The sequence below is a fragment of the Corvus cornix genome, chromosome 1 (genome assembly GCF_000738735.6).
Source record: "Corvus cornix cornix isolate S_Up_H32 chromosome 1, ASM73873v5, whole genome shotgun sequence".
Classification (NCBI taxonomy): domain Eukaryota; kingdom Metazoa; phylum Chordata; class Aves; order Passeriformes; family Corvidae; genus Corvus; species Corvus cornix.
This window is the reverse complement of record NC_046332.1, coordinates 15,026,646-15,043,544: the sequence shown is the minus strand read 5'-3', so window position 1 is coordinate 15,043,544 and position 16,899 is coordinate 15,026,646. Positions and strand designations below refer to the sequence as shown.

Genomic DNA, 16,899 nt, shown 5'->3' with positions numbered 1-16,899 from the left:
GCGAGCCCCGCGCGGGAACTACAGTTCCCGGCGGCCCCCGCGTGGGAACTACAGCTCCCAGCGGCTCACGCGGCTCCGGAAGGCCCCGAGCCCCTTCCCGTTACTTTGAAGTGGCTCTGTGCGGGCACAGTGCGTTCTGGGCTCTCCCGGGGCTCTCCCCGCGCTACCCCAGGTCCCGGTGGGCGCCGAGCGGGGCCAGGCGGTGTGCGGGGATGGGGATGGGGATGGGGATGGGAGAACCCCGGGTGTGAGCGGGGGTGGGGGTTGGTTCCCGGTGTGCACCGCGAGGACGGTGGGTGGGGTCGAGCGGAGGCGGTGGTTCGGCCAAGGTGACTGGGGAGCTTTGCTGGTTTGAAAGTGTCACGTTTTTTCTACTTAAACAACGCGGAGAGCGGAATTCCAGGTTTGTCTGGGTTGTTCGGTCGCGGTTCCGTACCGAACGGGTTGCGGAGCTGTGCCCGTGGGGTCAGGGTGTCCTCGGGTTCAGTGGCTGCTGGAATTCCTCCCCATCGCCCCATGCTGTTTTAAATAACCTTTGAATACCTTTCTGCTTTAAAGTTCAAGTCCAAAGTACATTTTTCTTTCTTCTTCATGCATTTATTTTAATAATGTCTTAATATAGAAAATATCCTTTGAATACTTTTCTGGTTTCTGCTCCAAGCTATTTTTTCGTGCTTTTAAAATGCATTTATATCCCTGTGACTAATTCTTTATTCCTGTTTTGGTGGTTTTTTTAATGGTTAAAGCAGCAGTGCCATCATGATCCTGCGGCAGATCTTGCGGCTTTCCTCCCTTTTCCACTCCGCTGTGTCTGTTCACCTGCGCAGGAACATTGGGCTCTCTGCGATAGTCTTCAACAAGACAAAAGAGCTCGACCCGGTTCAGAAGCTCTTCTTGGACAAGATCAGAGAGTATAACACAAAGAGCAAGTAAGTAAAGGAAATTGTCTTAAGGAGGGAGCTGATGGCAAAAGGGGGAAAACCTGTTGATTTTGACATAAAAGTATCAAACATGAGTGTTTGATTTTTGACAATTTGATAGTTTTGTAGGCTGGTCTCTAAATATTTAAGGTGCGTTTTCCTGCAACACTTAGTGATGGTTTCACTAGTGTGAAGGCTTGTTCTAGCATATCTAATAGAAAATACCAATTTTTTTCCCTTAAAAAAGGAAAAATATGATGTCATTCTTCTTGGGCAATTAAGGCACTCAGTTAAGGTCTCTTGCACACCGCATGAATGTATTGGTATGTTAATTTTTACCCACCTACACGCTCCATAAATGGGGGGAAAAAGCTAAACAAACCCTATTTTTCTTTTTTGTTGGCTTTTTTGTTGGGGAAAACAGTTACTCTGTAGTCTTGTTTCCAGAAGCTGAATGGAAATAACCTTCAAAAGTAATCGAGAATCGCGGATGGTTCATCTGCAGTTAATACGCAGTTCCTTCAATTGGAATCTTAGATTCTTGTAATGTTTGAATGAACTACTGACCAGGAAACTAAAACTATAGTTCTATATAGTAACTACATAGAACTATAGTAATTCTGTGTAATTTATTCTTGGGAACTATTCCTGGGAAGGAATTAAGACACTTCTTAGCTCTACTGGTGGAAGATATGTGTATCTTTACTTAGGAACCCATCTGTGTAGGGAGGCAGATATTTGCTGGTTTTACCAGTTACAAGCATGGATCATGTGCTGGTACAACTAAGTGCTGGCAATCTAAAGAGTTGCTACTTTAGTTATCTGATATTTGTATCCCAAGAAGTTCTGGTTGTGGTGGGGGTTTTTTGCTTCTTTAGCTTTCAAAACATGTTCTATTGGTAAGAACAGTTAAGCTTTACTAACTGAGATAACTATTTTAGAGATAGAAGAGGTGCAAATCACAATTTTGTTAGGAATTCACACCTGGAGCAAACAAAACTAAAAGCCCTGAGAGCCTGCATGTTCATCACTGTAGTTTTATTGCTTCATAAGACCACCTTTTGTCACAAAAGGCTTGGATTTTCATCCCTGATAGTTGGATCTTCATTGCTGATAGTAGAAAACCTTTACTTTACTCTGAGAATCTTGTTTATTTGTAAGGTAAGGAGGCCCTAAGGTGTTATAGCTTGAGTTTGGAAATATTTTAAATTATTTCCTTTGGTTCGTTGTTGAAAAGGTTTTAATGCATAAGTGGGCTTGAAAATGTCGAATTTTCCATGTGAAATGTTAGAAGTGAGTTGTTAATCACAATTTTTAATGTTTTCTAGGCAAGCTGGAGGGCCTGTTGATGCAGGACCCGACTTTCAAAAAGACATGAATGAATCCCTTGCAAGACTCCAACGGGCATATGGTGAGGGAGATCTCACCAAGTTTCCAGAATTCAAATTTGAGGGTGAGTTAACAATCTTACTGAATTCTAATTGCAAGTAGATACATGTTCACTCACAGGTTTTCTTAATTCCCCTTTAGTTTCTATTTGTACCATTAATTTAATGTAAAATGCCCTCTGGGAATCTTACGCTTTTGCACAGTTCACATCTGATTCCCTGTGCCTCCTATTTTGATTATTTGCCTTTTCTAGCAGAGACGTGGTTTTCCTTACACTGATGATTAACAAAACTTGCAGTCAGGTCAGGCTATGTTAATTGTCCTTCAGAGACCCTAAAGAAAGAGCTCAAATAGAAATAGCCTAGGGCCTGTATTTTTCTCATCTTGTCATAAAGATCAGCAGACTGTAATGTGAATATCAGTTAGTCTTACATCATCCAAACTGTGACTTCTTTGATTTTGTAGGCTCCTCCAGAAAGCCACTGATTTCAGAAAATGAACATAGGACTTAACTTTCTTACTTAAAAATATTTTGTGGCTAAATTATATTAAACTTTTTTCTTCAGCTATTTAGGTATGACTTCTGTTTAAGTGGTCTAAGTTTGTTTTTGCATGGAAGGGAAAAGGCAGACAGCATAAGGCTTGGTGGGTATCTGGCAGCCATCCAAGGCCAAGCCACCATAGTCAGTGACTTGTGATTCTGACCAGACTGTCTGGGACTTCTAATTTAGACTAGGAACACACCCAAAAACGTTTTGGGTTTTGGTAGTATTTCAGTTGGGTAAAGCTGGTGTCAAGTTTTTACTGGTGCAGATAAAACAGAGTACCTGTAAAGTAGAATCTATGAATCCATGGTTTTTCTTTTTTATTTTTCCACAATTTTAGGGATGTAGTTTCTCTATATTCAGTTTTATTTCTGTGTCATATGTGAAACTATGCATATTAAAATTCCACTTGTTTTTGTAAGGAAAAAGGATTTGTGTGACCATGGGAACAGAACAAAGACAGGCACAACTATGTTCTTTTACCATTGTTGTCTGTCCTTGATCTAATTTAAATAAGGTTTCAAATCTGAGTAATTATATGGTAGGAAGTTAAATTTTTTTACCTTAGCGATGCTTACTATAAGCTGACCCTTGCCCCTTAGACTTTGTATTAAAGAGAGCAGGCATTAGTAACCCAGGTGCCCAAAACCCTAACCTTTGTGATCCTGTACCTTTGACATCAAGAACTCCTTGGTCAGTGTTTGCATGTATCTTGAGAGAGTATCTTGCTGACTGGAGTTGAAATTGTGTGCTCCTCTCTGTTAATGTACATGGAGAATACACTAATCAAAGGGAGAGAAGAGCTTGGTTACTTGTTCTTGTATCAGAGCTATGTTGGAAATACTCGTCCAGTAGCATTCTGGTTGACTTCTTCAGTTTCCCTGCTGTCTTCTCCCCTATCCCAGATGTTGTTAAAAGCTGTTGTGGCAGAATGTTACTGAGGCTTAGCCTTCATACATAACTCTTGCAAGGTGGAAAAGACCTGCCTCCAGCATAGCTACTCTTTACTGCTGCCCACATTTAATCAGTAAGTGGGGATGTAGACTGCAACGTACTGCTTTAGCTTGCCAACATAATGGTTAGCTTTCTTCAAATTACAAATTAATTGTGGTGTTTGAGGACGGAATAAAAAGAGACTAATAGGAATTTTCTCTTTTTCCCATTTTTCCTGTAGAGCCCAAGTTTGAGGAGACTCCAAAGTGATCTCTGCAGCTTGTACACCGAACAGCAGTGTACAGCCATGGAGTTGCTGAATATGGCATCAGTTGTAATTTAATAAATGTAGTGCTTCAGTTTGATTTCAGTGGTGTGAAGAAGCTCTTAACTGCATGGTGAGCATACCTAGCTGTGATCATCAACTCTTACATGACAGCGGGAGCTGAGTAGTTCTGCTCAATGTTAACTGCAAAACTCCTTTGTGAGCTATGTTTTAATGCTGAGATATTCTAACACTCATAATGATACACCAGGAAGCAACTACTTGTTCTGTTGAGTTTATCCAAAAAGCTTCTGCAGAAAAAAACCACCATGAACCTTAAGTCTGTAGCAAAGCCCTACAGTAGTGATGGAGCTGCACAGCCAAAAGCATAGGCACAAATGCCTTAATTCTACACTGCATCAATGAACACAAAGGTGATGAAGTGTTAATCTTCCAGAAGAAACTGAAATCTGCTAATGAGGTTGTAAGGTGTGAATCTCTGTGACTGAACTATTGACACGAACACTTCAGCTTCTGAGGACCTATTTATTTGTAATAATTATTACCTGAAAAATTACATAAACACATCAACAGTTAAGAGCCTACATACTACCGTTTGAATTGTACTGGCATGATTTTTCTTCAGAATGAAATTACATATGCAGCCTACAGAGAGAGGGACTTCCACATTAGACACTAAAACACTGCTTGAGTTTTAGTTACAGGAAGATTTATTTTGTCAGCATAGTGAGTTTACTTCTGCACAACTACACACTTAGAGGCGATTTTGGCAAATCTAACACAATTTCAAAGTCCTAGTAAATCAGAATTGCAGGAGAAATTGAGCTCTTGACAATGGTTGAGACACAAGTAGTGAGGTCATCTATGAAAGTTATTTGAATAGATTGTTCCAAGCTGCAAGAGTGAATTTTGTATTGCTGCATGTACATATGAACAAAATGAGAAGCCTTCACACAGAACTAAATTGAATATGCAAGTTAATTTTTTTGGGGTTTATGTTTTTTTTGAAATTCCATTACAGCTAGGTTGACTAAGTATTGGCAGTTTCAGCATGTAATACATGGAAACAATATTTACAGAGCAGAGGTCAAAAGATCCCTTGGTGTTGTGGTTTAATCCCAGCTGGCAACTAAGACAGCCACTGGCTCACTCCCTGTCTCCTCCCCCTACTGTAGGGAAGGGAATTGGAAACAAAATTCACTGGTTGAGATAAAGCAGTTAAATAATTGAACCAAAGTAGTAATAAGGGAAAAAGAGAGAGAGAAAACCTGAGAAGCATAACTGATGCATGGCACAAGTGCTCATCACCACTTGCTGACTGATGCCCAGCCCGTCCCCCAGCCAACTTCCCCCCAGTTTATATACTGGGCATGATGTTCTATATCTCTCTGGCCAGTTCAGGTCAGGGTCCTGGCCCTGTTCCCTCATGGCTTGAGCACCTCACTGGTAGAGCATTGCACACTGAAAAATCTTTGACTCAGAGTAAGGACTGCTGAACAACAACTGAAACATCAGTGTGTTACATTATTTTCATACTAATTCAGAAAAACAGCTCTGTACCAGCTACTAGGAAGAAAATTAACTCCCAGCTGAAACCAGAAAAGTATCTATCAGCTGCTTATTCCATACTATTTATGTCATGCCAGGTCCCATGCTTTCCAATACACCACCACTTTTCCCGTCTTTTTATGGACGCACACAGAGTTCCTTAATCTATAGACAATCCCTATAGAAGTCTACTGAGTTCATTTAGTCCATGACTTAAGAATGTCATAAACAGTCTTTCAGGGCAGGAAAGAGGGTGTTTGGTGTTGGACTGTTGCATGTTGAAGCCAGTTCTAATTCCATCACTGTTCTGTTTGCCTGGTTACATCAAAGTTCATTCTCAGCGTGGCAGTTTAAGGGAAGTTGGGTTCAGATCCCCAAAGCTGGAGGGGTGGAGACAGGCATGAGGTGCCCAGTACGGTGGTGGTCATGCAGCTGACATAGAAGTGCTAATATACAGCATTATACAGCAATTAACATCACACAATTCACTGGCTATTCAATCAAATCCACTCAACGCACAAAGCAGACTTGCCCATCCTCCTGCCTTACCAAGTGTGCCCAGGTCCTTGAGCAAAAACAGTACTACAGATGAGTTTGCCTTTGCCCAAGGCAGGAATAATCCCAACTGTTTTCTGCAGCACATTTTTCATGTGCACTACAGGAACTTTATTCCCTTCTACAGTAAAAGTTTTGATTGGGCAGGGCCAGCCCACTTGGCAGATCTTCCAGTGCTGACTCACCAGGTGGCCTTTGCCAATGTGCATCCCAATGTTTGAAGGTCCCCCTGCCCATTGCTCTCAGTGTAGTCTAACAGTCCATTGGATCATTTGGTTTTCTCAGCTGGTGCATAATACAATATACCCACTTAATGCCACGTTCTTTTGCCCAAGCATCTGTGAGTGTTTTCCAAGTATTTCTAGCTTAATTTGTTCAAAGGCTTGGTGTTGCTCAGGGCCCCATGTGAAATCATTCTTCTGAGTGACTTGATAAAGAGGGCTTACAATCAGACTGTAGTTTGGAATATGCATTCTCTAAAAACCCACTGCATCTAAGAGAGCTTACTTTTTGAAGAAATGGATTAGAATTTCTTTCTATAGGATCAGGAGTAAATTCAGCCCTTCCACTCTGCCTGGGAAACCATCCACTGGAGATGGGAGTAGCAGCTCTTCTGGAAGAACCCCCACTTGGGACTGTTCTCCTCACAATCCATGTACCCATGTCTCTAGGGTCAAGGTAGGTCTGCCATCCCAATTCTTCATGGCCCCTCTGTGGTCTCCCAGCTAAACCCCCAGGGTATCCCATAGTGTGTACCTTCCATGTCCTCTTTCTTGAGCCAATGCTTACTGTCATTAGCATGAGTCCATAGAGGTGGGTCCATACAGATGGACATACCCTCTTTGAACCACTGAAACTCCTGGGACAGTTTATCTGATAGTTTCTCCACAGATGAGATGAGAGAGGAAAAGAGGTTGTCTTCATATACCTGGAGATGGCAATCCACTGCATCGACAGATGGTGGTGTGGTGTCTTTCCAGATTAATGTTGCCAGTGGGTTGGTGTGTGCTCTTGGTACACTTTACAAACTTCCACCACATGGGTCGTGTGCAGAGGAATTGGTCTGATCTGTGGGAAACCGTGTATTGTCCAGGTCAAAATAAATAATCTCTAGCACAGCTAATTCTCTCAGGCTTTGGATATCTTTCCACTTGCATGGTGACATGTAACATCTTTCTTGTAAGGATACCTTTCCTTCATGCTTGACAGGAGTCACTTCCAGAGGCTGAGGACTTGCATCCCTTATGCAATCACCTTGTCAATGCCTGCTTTCCTAGAAAGTGATTCCTACCTTCTAATTCCAATCCACTAGCCCTGTTAATCCCAGCATCAGAGCAACTAGGTGGTAATGTGCTCATCAGGACAGCAGCTGAAATATTTATGTATATCCCTCAGCTCACTCAGCAGTAAGGATTGAGTGGTTGCCTCTTGTTGGCCTGTCCCTGAAGTTTGTGTAGGCACAGTACATGTTGATGGGGTTTTGGCAGCCACAGATCATTTCTTCAATCTAAAGAAGGCCTGAACCATACGCAACAACATACTGGTTGCTACCGAAAGGACCAGGTTGGTTTCAAGGGTAGTGACAAGATATGCAAAGTCCTTAAAATTCTCAAATGCTACTGTAATCATCCTGGAGGGGAAGGAAGGTGTTTTTCCTGTGGGTTGGCTCTCTGAGGGTAAAAGGCAGTAGATGTAACTGTGGATTGTTTCCACCAGGTGGCTCCCAAAGGACGGCAGGGACACCCCATGCAGGCTTATGACCAGCCATTCTATCATATCACAAGCCAGTACAACAGAGAACAACACAGGCCTAGAGCAAATGAATCAATATGGTGACCAGCAACCATTAAACCAATACAATGAAGGCTTATAACAAATTTTTTTTAATATGCTCTAGTCAGATCTGGTTTTATCGCAACCTTTTGAGTCCCATGTTGGGTGCCAAAGAGGACTGTTGGGGTTTAACCTCAGCCAGCAGCTCAGGCCCACGTGGCTGCTTGCTCACTGCCCCTGTCTCAGCCCCAGTGGGAGAACTGGGAAAATAAAGTAAAACTGGTGGGTTGAGAGAACAATAGTTTAATAATTGAAACAAAGTAAAATAGAATACTAATAATACTAATGATAATAATAACAACAACAATTAATATTAATTGTAATGAAAAGGAGAGAGAGGAGTAAAGCCCAAGAAAGTCAACAGCACAACAGTTTCTCACCACCCACTGACCACTGCTCAGCCTGTCCCCCAGCAGCAGTCGGCTTCCCCTGGCCAATTTCCCCAGTTTAAATACTGGGCATGATGTTCTGGTGTGGAGGTGGTCACCAAGCACCAAGCCTGTTTGGGTTCAAGAAGGGTTTAGACAACGTTCTCAGGCACATGGTGGGATTCTTGGGGTGTCCTATGCAGGGCCAGGAGTTGGACTTCATGATCCTGATGGGTCCCTTCCAACTCAGCTTATTCTATGATTCTATGAATATCTGTTTGAACAGCTCAGATCAGCTGTCCCAGCTGTGCTCTGTCCCTGCTTCTTTTGCACCTCCTCACTGGAAGACCATGGGAATCTGAGGATTCCTTGACTTGGAATAAGCACTACTCAGCAGCAACTAAAACATCAGTGTGTTATCAACTTTATTCTCATGTTAAATCCAAAACACAGCTACTATGAAGAAAATTATCCCAGCTGAAACCAGGACACTTTGATACTTTTGTATAACAAGTAGTCATTTGATATCCCTCACAGAGGCTGAAATCTTCTAAATAACAAAGGACTTGGTATGCTTGAAATCCTAAATGAAACAAACAAGGTTACATAAATAATAATTCAAAGATTTTAATCAGGTTAATATTTAGTGTACATTTCAGAAGAAACAAAGGCATCAAGATTGACAAGAAATGTGTCCGATGCACTATTAGTTAATGTTTATTCTTTTCTGGGATGGGAGGTCTACAAAATGCACTCTACACAGAAGTAGTAACCTATTCATAAAGACAAGTATCAAACATCTCTGTTCAGAATCTGATTTTTAAGTTCATTAACACCAATAAATAGATACCATAGCTCTTCAAAGCTTTATCCTTCTCACTCAGAGCAAACAGATAGTTGGTCTCAGTAAGTTTCTTATATACATACTAGGTCAAGGAATAAGCTCATGCAATTTAGTATGTTTTGTTTCAATTAAGGAAATGGGTGGTGTTCAGGGATCTTTTAAGGTTACATTAGTATTACTAACGCTACTTAAACTCCTAATGTCCTTTAACTGTAGAGAGTAATATTAAGTCAGTCCTAGTTGAAGTTTTACTTAGAGCTCCATTCCTTTTGCACCAATCTGAAAAGCTGGAACAATGTATGTGTAGTTAAAGCCCTTGGGCCCACTCAAGGAAGTGGGGGTGGAAGCAGTAAATTCAGCTTCCATATTTAGTCAAGTCTTTTGACACACATTATTCTTAGAAGAGTTAGGGCCAATCTTTCACTCACTGCTGTCTTGGACTGTGTCTCAGTTAGTTAATCAATATGTACAAGAAGATGCAAAGTATGGAGCAAAGTGCTGTAGTTGTGTGGCACTTGAGACTGTGCAACAGGAAGCTGTAAATGCAGACAGAGATGAAGTATCTCCAGGTACTGGTGACAGGTACAGCATGGCAGGAGTGAGGAATTGTGTATGTGTGCAAAGACATTACACATCTAAGGATATTTAAGGATATCTGAAGATATCTAAAGCTTTTAAAACATACTACTGAACACAAAAGACTTGCCTTTTCACTTGTAGATTGATAGTTCGTCTTCTTTCTGTTAACAAAGCAGGAAAGGAATACAGGTTAAATAGTGACTTTTCTGGTGTTGGGTTTGTCACTTTGGGAACCTTATATATGAATGCATTTTTCCAGATTTCCAGCAATCCTCCAGTGTTTTTCCCCCCACCTCTTAGAAAAAAGTTACAATAATAAATCCATTGAATGCTTTTAGGTATCAGTCATTATCTTATAAACCACTGCCAATCACCTTCTTTAGCTTGTCTTTTCAAGTCGTCCAGTTACACTTTTTGTCTAGCTCATGGCCAGAACTAAAACAGCTTGAGGAACTCTGACTTGCTACTAAGAAATTTGAGCGAAATAAATCCATATCAAAGGAGTAGACCAGGCATTGTCAGAAAGTTTGCACCAGTCATATTTTTACAAAACACTTCCTGAAATAACCTGTAGATATGGATATGAGAGCAGTTCAATTTGGTTCGGATTGTCTTTTGTCTAGTTTGAAGAGGAGACACATGAATACCTATGGCTGAGTTAGAAGTGTAAGCTGTAACTATGTAAAAAGACACATCTCTGCATATTTACCACAGTAATGTAATGATTCACTTTCTGACCAGGACACTGGTTTCTAATAAGGAAAACAGCTGTTGTGTAGGATCAGGTTTATCTCAGTGTCAAGAAAGCTATTGCACAAGAATCATGTTAGAAAGGCTGTAAAAATCATTACGGTTACTAAATCATCTGAAATGTAAATGAAGTTTGCAGTGATTTATGTACTACTTGCATCAAGATACTTACTGGGAAGAGCTTTCCTCTGAAAAAGAAAGAAAAAAGAATTAGTACAAGAACAGTTTCCTTAGCTGATTTAAAGTTCTTTGAAATAGTTATTCCTAGAGTATTCAGCTCTTCAGTTTCTAGAAGGAGTTTCTGAACCAATTGTCTCTTTTTGGTCCAGTGAGTTTAAGAAGAAGAAAGATTAGGTTGCTTTCAAGGGTAAATGAAGCTCCAACTCTAACGTGCAGCTCTGTAGCCTCTGATACTTTCAGGCAGCTGACCTTTTCAGACCCTGATGTTTGGCATTCATTGTTGCTGTGCTCAACCCTACAGGTACCGATGTAAAGGCTACAGAGAGGGTTGCTGGGTGTCAAGCTTTTTGCAGTAATCCCTAAAAGCAAACATTTTCCATGACCCAGAGGAGAAGACAGTTAATTTAGTTTCCCTTTCATCAGACCTCAGCTGGTCAGGTGTTGTAGACTAAAACTGGCGTATTTTTATGTTGCCTTTCTTAGGCATTCCTTATCAAAACTAGGGTGGAAAGGTTCCAGGAACCAGGGTCTGGCTCGTTGCTTTCTCGAGGTGGTTGTTTGGTAGCCTTAAGCAACTGCACAAACATCTCCATGTCATTTTCAAAGTACCTTTTGCAGTAGATGTTAGCAGAATAAAAATGTCTGCACAAAACGCTGCTATTTTAATGCTCTCCAGCTTTAGTACCACAGAGTTAGAACCTTCATGGAAAAGAGGACATGTCATCAGAATTATAAAATTATGGAGTGGTTTGGGTTGGAAGGGACCTTAAAGATCATCTAGTTCCAACTCCCTGTGTAAGCAGGGACACCTTCCACTAGATCAGGTTGTTCAGGACTCCCTCCAACCTGTCCTTGAACACTTCCAGGGACGGGGCATCTACAGCTTCTCTAGGCAAGAGTGTGTGTCATGGAAACTCTGCTAAACACAGACAGTTTTTGACACAAGGAAGGAGTGATTTTATTCTACTTACTTGCAAAGTAGCCCTTTTTTTGGGCATAGAATACTCCAAGGCCACACAGTACCATCACCAGAGCCACAAATACTACAGCCGCAATGATACCACTTACGTTAAGGTCATCTGTAATTATAAAACAGAAGTCAAATGTTCTAAATTGTAAAAATTTCCACTGGCTGGACTTTTCCCTAATTACCACAGACATCTTTTGTATCTATAGGTGGTCTTTGGCCCAAGATGCGTAAGTTAATTAGTAATACTTAGATGTATTTAATCAGTAAAAAAGCACTACTGCGTCACAGCCACTTTAACAGAAGTGCTTGGTACATATCAACTGCTTAGTTTGGGTCAAAAGTAAGGAAAGAGTAAGAAGGATCAAGGGATACATACTCCTCATCATATCTACCCCAGGTAAGTATTACCCAAGTCATATCTCTCTGAGGGAAAATACCTTGAAATCTTTATAAGTCTTAAAGCAAGTTTTTTCATATAGTTAATTTGCTTAACACAACTGAAACAGCTGATGACGGTTGGGTTCCGCTTCTAAAGAACTCTTCAAATGAGTTGTTTAAAACAGAATTACTTTTAGTTTTTAAATAACAAGGCTTTTAAAATACAACACAATAAAGCAGAGTTGCCTGAAGTTAAACTCTACACCAGGCTACTGAAACATCCATTTTTATTTTGAAGGTGATGGCTTGAGTTCAACCATGACAAAGACCATGCCCATATCCTCATATAATCACTAAGAGCTTCAGACAATCATCCATTTTAGGAAAACCAAAAACATCAACAAGCAGAAACATTTTCATAGGTTTTTGTTATGTTTCCAATTACTTATTTGGATTCCAACTTTAGGCATATGTTAAGATATGGTTGAGATTTTTACCCCAAAACATATCAATTTTTGTACAATTTAGGCTGATAGTAATTTAGGACTCAGTGTGTATTTTCACAGAGCGCTTCTATCTCAGTAGCTTGAGGAACAATTGCTCATAATCCACCAGGAATGCATTAAAAGCCATGACACTGATTTTCAGCTAAGTTCCAAGAAAGCACCATATGAAACTTTGCAGTTCCATGTACTGCTTTACAGAACACTTGGACAGGATCTTCTCTGCAGTAATTATTAGGATTTGTTACCATTTGCTTTTCTATAATATCTCCAAGAACCAGCTGTATATTTTGCAAAAACCTTCATGCATTTTGGGATATTACAGACTGTTCCAATTAAGTTCTCCCATGAAAGAATCCCAAAAGGGAGGCTTTATATAAAGGAAACACCCCAGTGGACTGGCACACTCTTCCTGTAAGCCTTCCACAAAAAAAGCATTTGGAAATATTAATGTTCTCATATGGCTGATGCTTTTCTGTGAAGTTAGTGTTTGGCAATCTAAAAGCTAATTACTGTGATAAGGAACTTTTTATTTCTCCTCCCCCCAAATGCCATAGCCAAATAAAAAGATTTAATTCAATCTGGTCTTAGCTTCTCAGTTGCACCATGCAATTACATAAATCCTACTGCAAGACTATTTTCCACCCTTATTTTCTTTAACACATACCAACTTGCATTCGCTTCACTGAGCATTTCTGAGATAATCCAATCCCATTGGAGGCTTCACAGAAATACTCTCCAGTGTCATTCTTTGTAACTGTATTAAACAGCTGTTAAGAAAGAGTCCAAAACCATTATCAGAACAGGAAAAAAAATCCTGTAGGATAGAAATTTTGACATGTCAGTGTGTGAATTTGTAGTTTTAAACAAATAAAACCCAAAAAAACCCTGAAGGCAAGTAAGAAATTCTGGTCCATCTCAACCTTGTAACAGCTCTCTAGTCACATTCCCTGGTCCTTCAACTTCTGCTTGTTGCCTAAGAGGTTCCTTTAGATGGACATTTAATTAAGTGGAGTGTATCTACAAGGAAATTCTTTTTCAGTGAATCAGAACTTTCCAATAATATCCACTTTTTTAGATATGCTCTAATTTCAGAATACCTGAAATCAAACAGTTAGTTCATTTTATCAAAACAACAACCCCATTAATTGATCCTTCAAAAAACTTGACACATACTACTTATGACGCATTGTTGGCTGAAATTTTTCAGAAGTAAAGAGTTGTTTGAGTGGTTCTCAACCCTTCAAAAACGCACTTTATGTCTTCTTCCAGCAGAGGAATGCTAAACCACACTATCAAATACTACTACTACTGTAAAAATGAAAATGAGGAAGTGAGACTGTAGCAGGACATCTCCTCCTGCCACAGAAGAGCTTATCTGTTGCTTGTTAGCTGGTGCAATAACTCAGGGCATCTTGCTCTCACATGAGCCTCACATGAGCCTTGGTGAAGTAACTCAGTCAGGACAGTTTGCCTTGTAGTGAATTATTTCATCGCCACGGCATTGATGCTTTCAGCTGACAGTAAACATCTTGCTGTGGAAGCAGATGTGGAAAGACAAGCTGGAATTTCTGACTGACAGACACCTCACTTTACAAATTATAAAAGCTACACTGTATTTTCACAAAGCAGAAATCCTCTGCACATTCCCTGGAAATGTATGGGGTCTTCTCCCCAAAGTCAGGATGCTGCTTTGTGGTTACTCTCTCAGGGGTTGAGTGGAAGGACTCTGTGTACACTACTGGCAACTTGGTGTTAAGTTACATTGACTCCTAATCTGTACTCTTTCTTTTCTAGCTATAATATAGATACCTTAATGTCATGCACTGTTTTATGTAATCTACTAGTAGTTCTTTTGTTTTATACTGTGTAATAAGTAACTGTCTAAGGCCTCTTGTCTGTTACCTTCTGTCTATTCAATAAGTAACTAATTTTATAATACACCTAATTGTCCATTCTTAAGAACCTGTGAGCCAGAGCGATTTAAGTGCAGGTCACCTAAGTAGAGCTACTGCCAAAAATCTAAGCCTAAGGCAGGGCTTGTCTAAAGCTCTCACTTGATCCATAACAAAGAGATGACAGAGACTGACCTCATGTAAATTCCAGTGTTTGTCTCTATTTTTTAAATCATTAGACTTGTTACCTGTTCTTTTTAATGTATGCCATTAATCAATATTTTCAGAAATGATTAGTAAGTTTGAGTAGTCCACCTGATTTCCATGGTGTGCTGAAGGATCCTCAGAACATCTGAATGCTTAGTCATACTTCAGTTTCCACATCCGATTTTGCACAAGAGTAGGGTAGTCTTAGAACAACTCTATGCTTCTGAAAAATCTCAGCACTGTAAGTAGCCTCAAGTTTTTTCAAAGGATCAGCTAGTGGGGGAAGAATGAGAGAGAGACAGCCAGTTCTGAAGTAAAAAAACCCAACACCACAGCCCACTAAGCAAACTACAACTAAAACAAAGAACCTACTAAGCTTACTTATAGTCCCAACTCATTCCCACTGACTTCACAGGTCCTGGATGGGAACTTATAAATTGCACTGGATTGCAGAGATTCTGTACTGCCCTGAGTGGTGCACTCCCCCTGAAGTGTGTGAAGGTACTATTCCAAATTTTAAGGTTCTGTTACATATAGCTCCGTTTCCATGCCAAGACCTCATGCTTACCTGGCACTAGTTTACCAACTGACAAGGTAAAATTTGTCATGTATTTCTAGATTCTCAGTTACCACTACTGCAGCCTTGCACCTCACCCAATTTGTGTGGATCACTCAGTGTCAGTGGCTTGTCACTGGTTTGAGGCAGAAACTACCTTCTACATTTCTCAGCACATATTTCGGCATGACACTGACCTCCAACAAAGACCTTGTGAGTTTTTGGATTAAGACCCCTGTGCATCATTGCACTGAACAGTAAATTTGGTCTCCTTGATAGCTATCTAAGACAGAGTTGGTTATTATACTTACCAGAGTGCCAGACTTTTTATTCATGGTGTAAGTTATGTTTGCTGCTCTAGCACTGCCTGTTCCTGTCTTCTCCAGCAAGGCAACACCATTCTTGTACCACTGGTACTCAGACGGAGGGGAGCCCTCCGTTTCCTTACAGCTCAGCTGCACGACTGTTCCCGTCATTGCGGAGCTGGGTACGTCACACATTGGAGTAGTCGGAGCAACTGGACAGTGAAATTGCACTTGTTACACATGCACTTTTACATATATACATGTACTGTCCACATGACAACAGGCTGACAGTCATAGTGAGGAGGTGAGCACTTGTGCACATTTGATAACTACCACATCATAGAAATGAGGTGCAGGAGAAGGGTTAGAAGGCAGAATCGTGCTCCTGAGAGCACAGTAAAATGTATGAGTTGCTAAAAATGGAAGAGGTGCTTACTGCCAGCCTCCCCCCACCATATGCTGTGTCATCCTGTCTCCAATCTGTGCACTTTCATCCAACCCCAGAGAGTTCGTTTCACTTTGTTTCTTGTATGGAACCTCTTGTTCACAGAGAGAGATGGGATAACTCAGGGAATCTGTAGTCCAGCAATTGCCTCCTTCCCTGCCCTAGTATTTAAAAACTGAAGGGAGGAAGAGGAAAAAGAGTTTTTGTATTAAAAGGAGTCGACTTTTGAGAAGTGATTGTCAGATTAACTGACTGGCAGTCATCATAAGCACTTTGTAAACCCCAGTCTGATGACCAAAACCAATGGGTTACTACATTCCAGTTTAAATTAAAAACAAACATTCCCCCACAGAGATGCAGGAGAACTGTTTGTTCCTTCTCCTATCAAGATGAACGTCTCTTTTTTGATTTTTAATATGCGAACAGAAAAGAAACTTAATTTTTTATTTTTTGGTACTTAACATTATGTAGAAGACAAATAATGGTGTGAAGGCATCCATGGAACATTAAAAGAACAACTGACACCTTAACAAGTATTGATAGTTTTTTCTTGGTTGATTTTAAGACAAAAAGCAGAAATAAAGAAAACCAAGTGCAACACTAATTCACATTAACTTTCAAAAAGGTTTGTAAACAACACATTTCCCTTTCTCCTTTGGCCCTGAAGATTTCAACTTTAAATTGAGAAGCCACATTTAAAACAGGAAAGCTGTTGAGAAAGTAGAAGAAAAAAGGATTAAGTGGGGTTACCTCGTTGGTGTTAATCAGAAGTTCATGCATTTATCATCCTTTATGAAGAACTTAAGAGACTTTATACACAATTTTAAAAGATCTATTATTTTTAATAGGACAAATATAGAATCTACAAAAGCAAGTATTTTCTTTTGCCCCTTGTAGTGAAAAAGGAAAA

General features: G+C 40.3%; 2 protein-coding genes across 11 annotated transcripts in view; one reads left to right on the top strand and one right to left on the bottom strand.

Moving 5' to 3' along the window:
* The first annotated feature begins 67 nt into the window (after positions 1 to 67).
* On the top strand, positions 68 to 4,157 carry ATP5PF (ATP synthase peripheral stalk subunit F6). 5 transcript variants are annotated; one of them, XM_039556735.1, is made up of 4 exons: positions 68 to 172; positions 750 to 929; positions 2,249 to 2,373; positions 4,029 to 4,157. In XM_039556735.1, the coding sequence occupies exons 2-4, from the start codon at positions 760 to 762 to the stop codon at positions 4,055 to 4,057; spliced, it is 324 nt and encodes a 107-aa protein (XP_039412669.1). In that variant the 5' UTR covers positions 68 to 172; positions 750 to 759; the 3' UTR covers positions 4,058 to 4,157. The 5 variants fall into 5 exon arrangements, with proteins under 5 accessions (XP_039412669.1, XP_039412662.1, XP_039412684.1 ...); XM_039556728.1 differs by having other exon boundaries at positions 79 to 178; XM_039556750.1 differs by having other exon boundaries at positions 110 to 129.
* A 603-nt stretch (positions 4,158 to 4,760) lies between these two features.
* JAM2 (junctional adhesion molecule 2) overlaps positions 4,761 to 16,899 on the bottom strand; it is a 50,754-nt gene continuing 38,615 nt past the window's right edge. For 3 of the 6 annotated variants that reach the window (XM_010395737.3, XM_039556722.1, XM_039556699.1), the window contains exons 5-9: positions 15,551 to 15,756; positions 13,249 to 13,351; positions 11,702 to 11,809; positions 10,723 to 10,738; positions 8,989 to 9,961 (exon numbers count right to left, since the gene is read on the bottom strand). In XM_010395737.3, coding sequence (XP_010394039.1) covers positions 9,673 to 9,961; positions 10,723 to 10,738; positions 11,702 to 11,809; positions 13,249 to 13,351; positions 15,551 to 15,756 — 722 coding nt within the window. In that variant the 3' untranslated portion in view covers positions 8,989 to 9,672. Of the gene's footprint in view, positions 7,245 to 8,038; positions 8,961 to 8,988; positions 9,962 to 10,722; positions 10,867 to 11,701; positions 11,810 to 13,248; positions 13,352 to 15,550; positions 15,757 to 16,899 lie in introns of those variants that run through there. The other 3 variants (XM_010395738.3, XM_010395739.3, XR_002044716.2) reach the window with 3 other exon arrangements.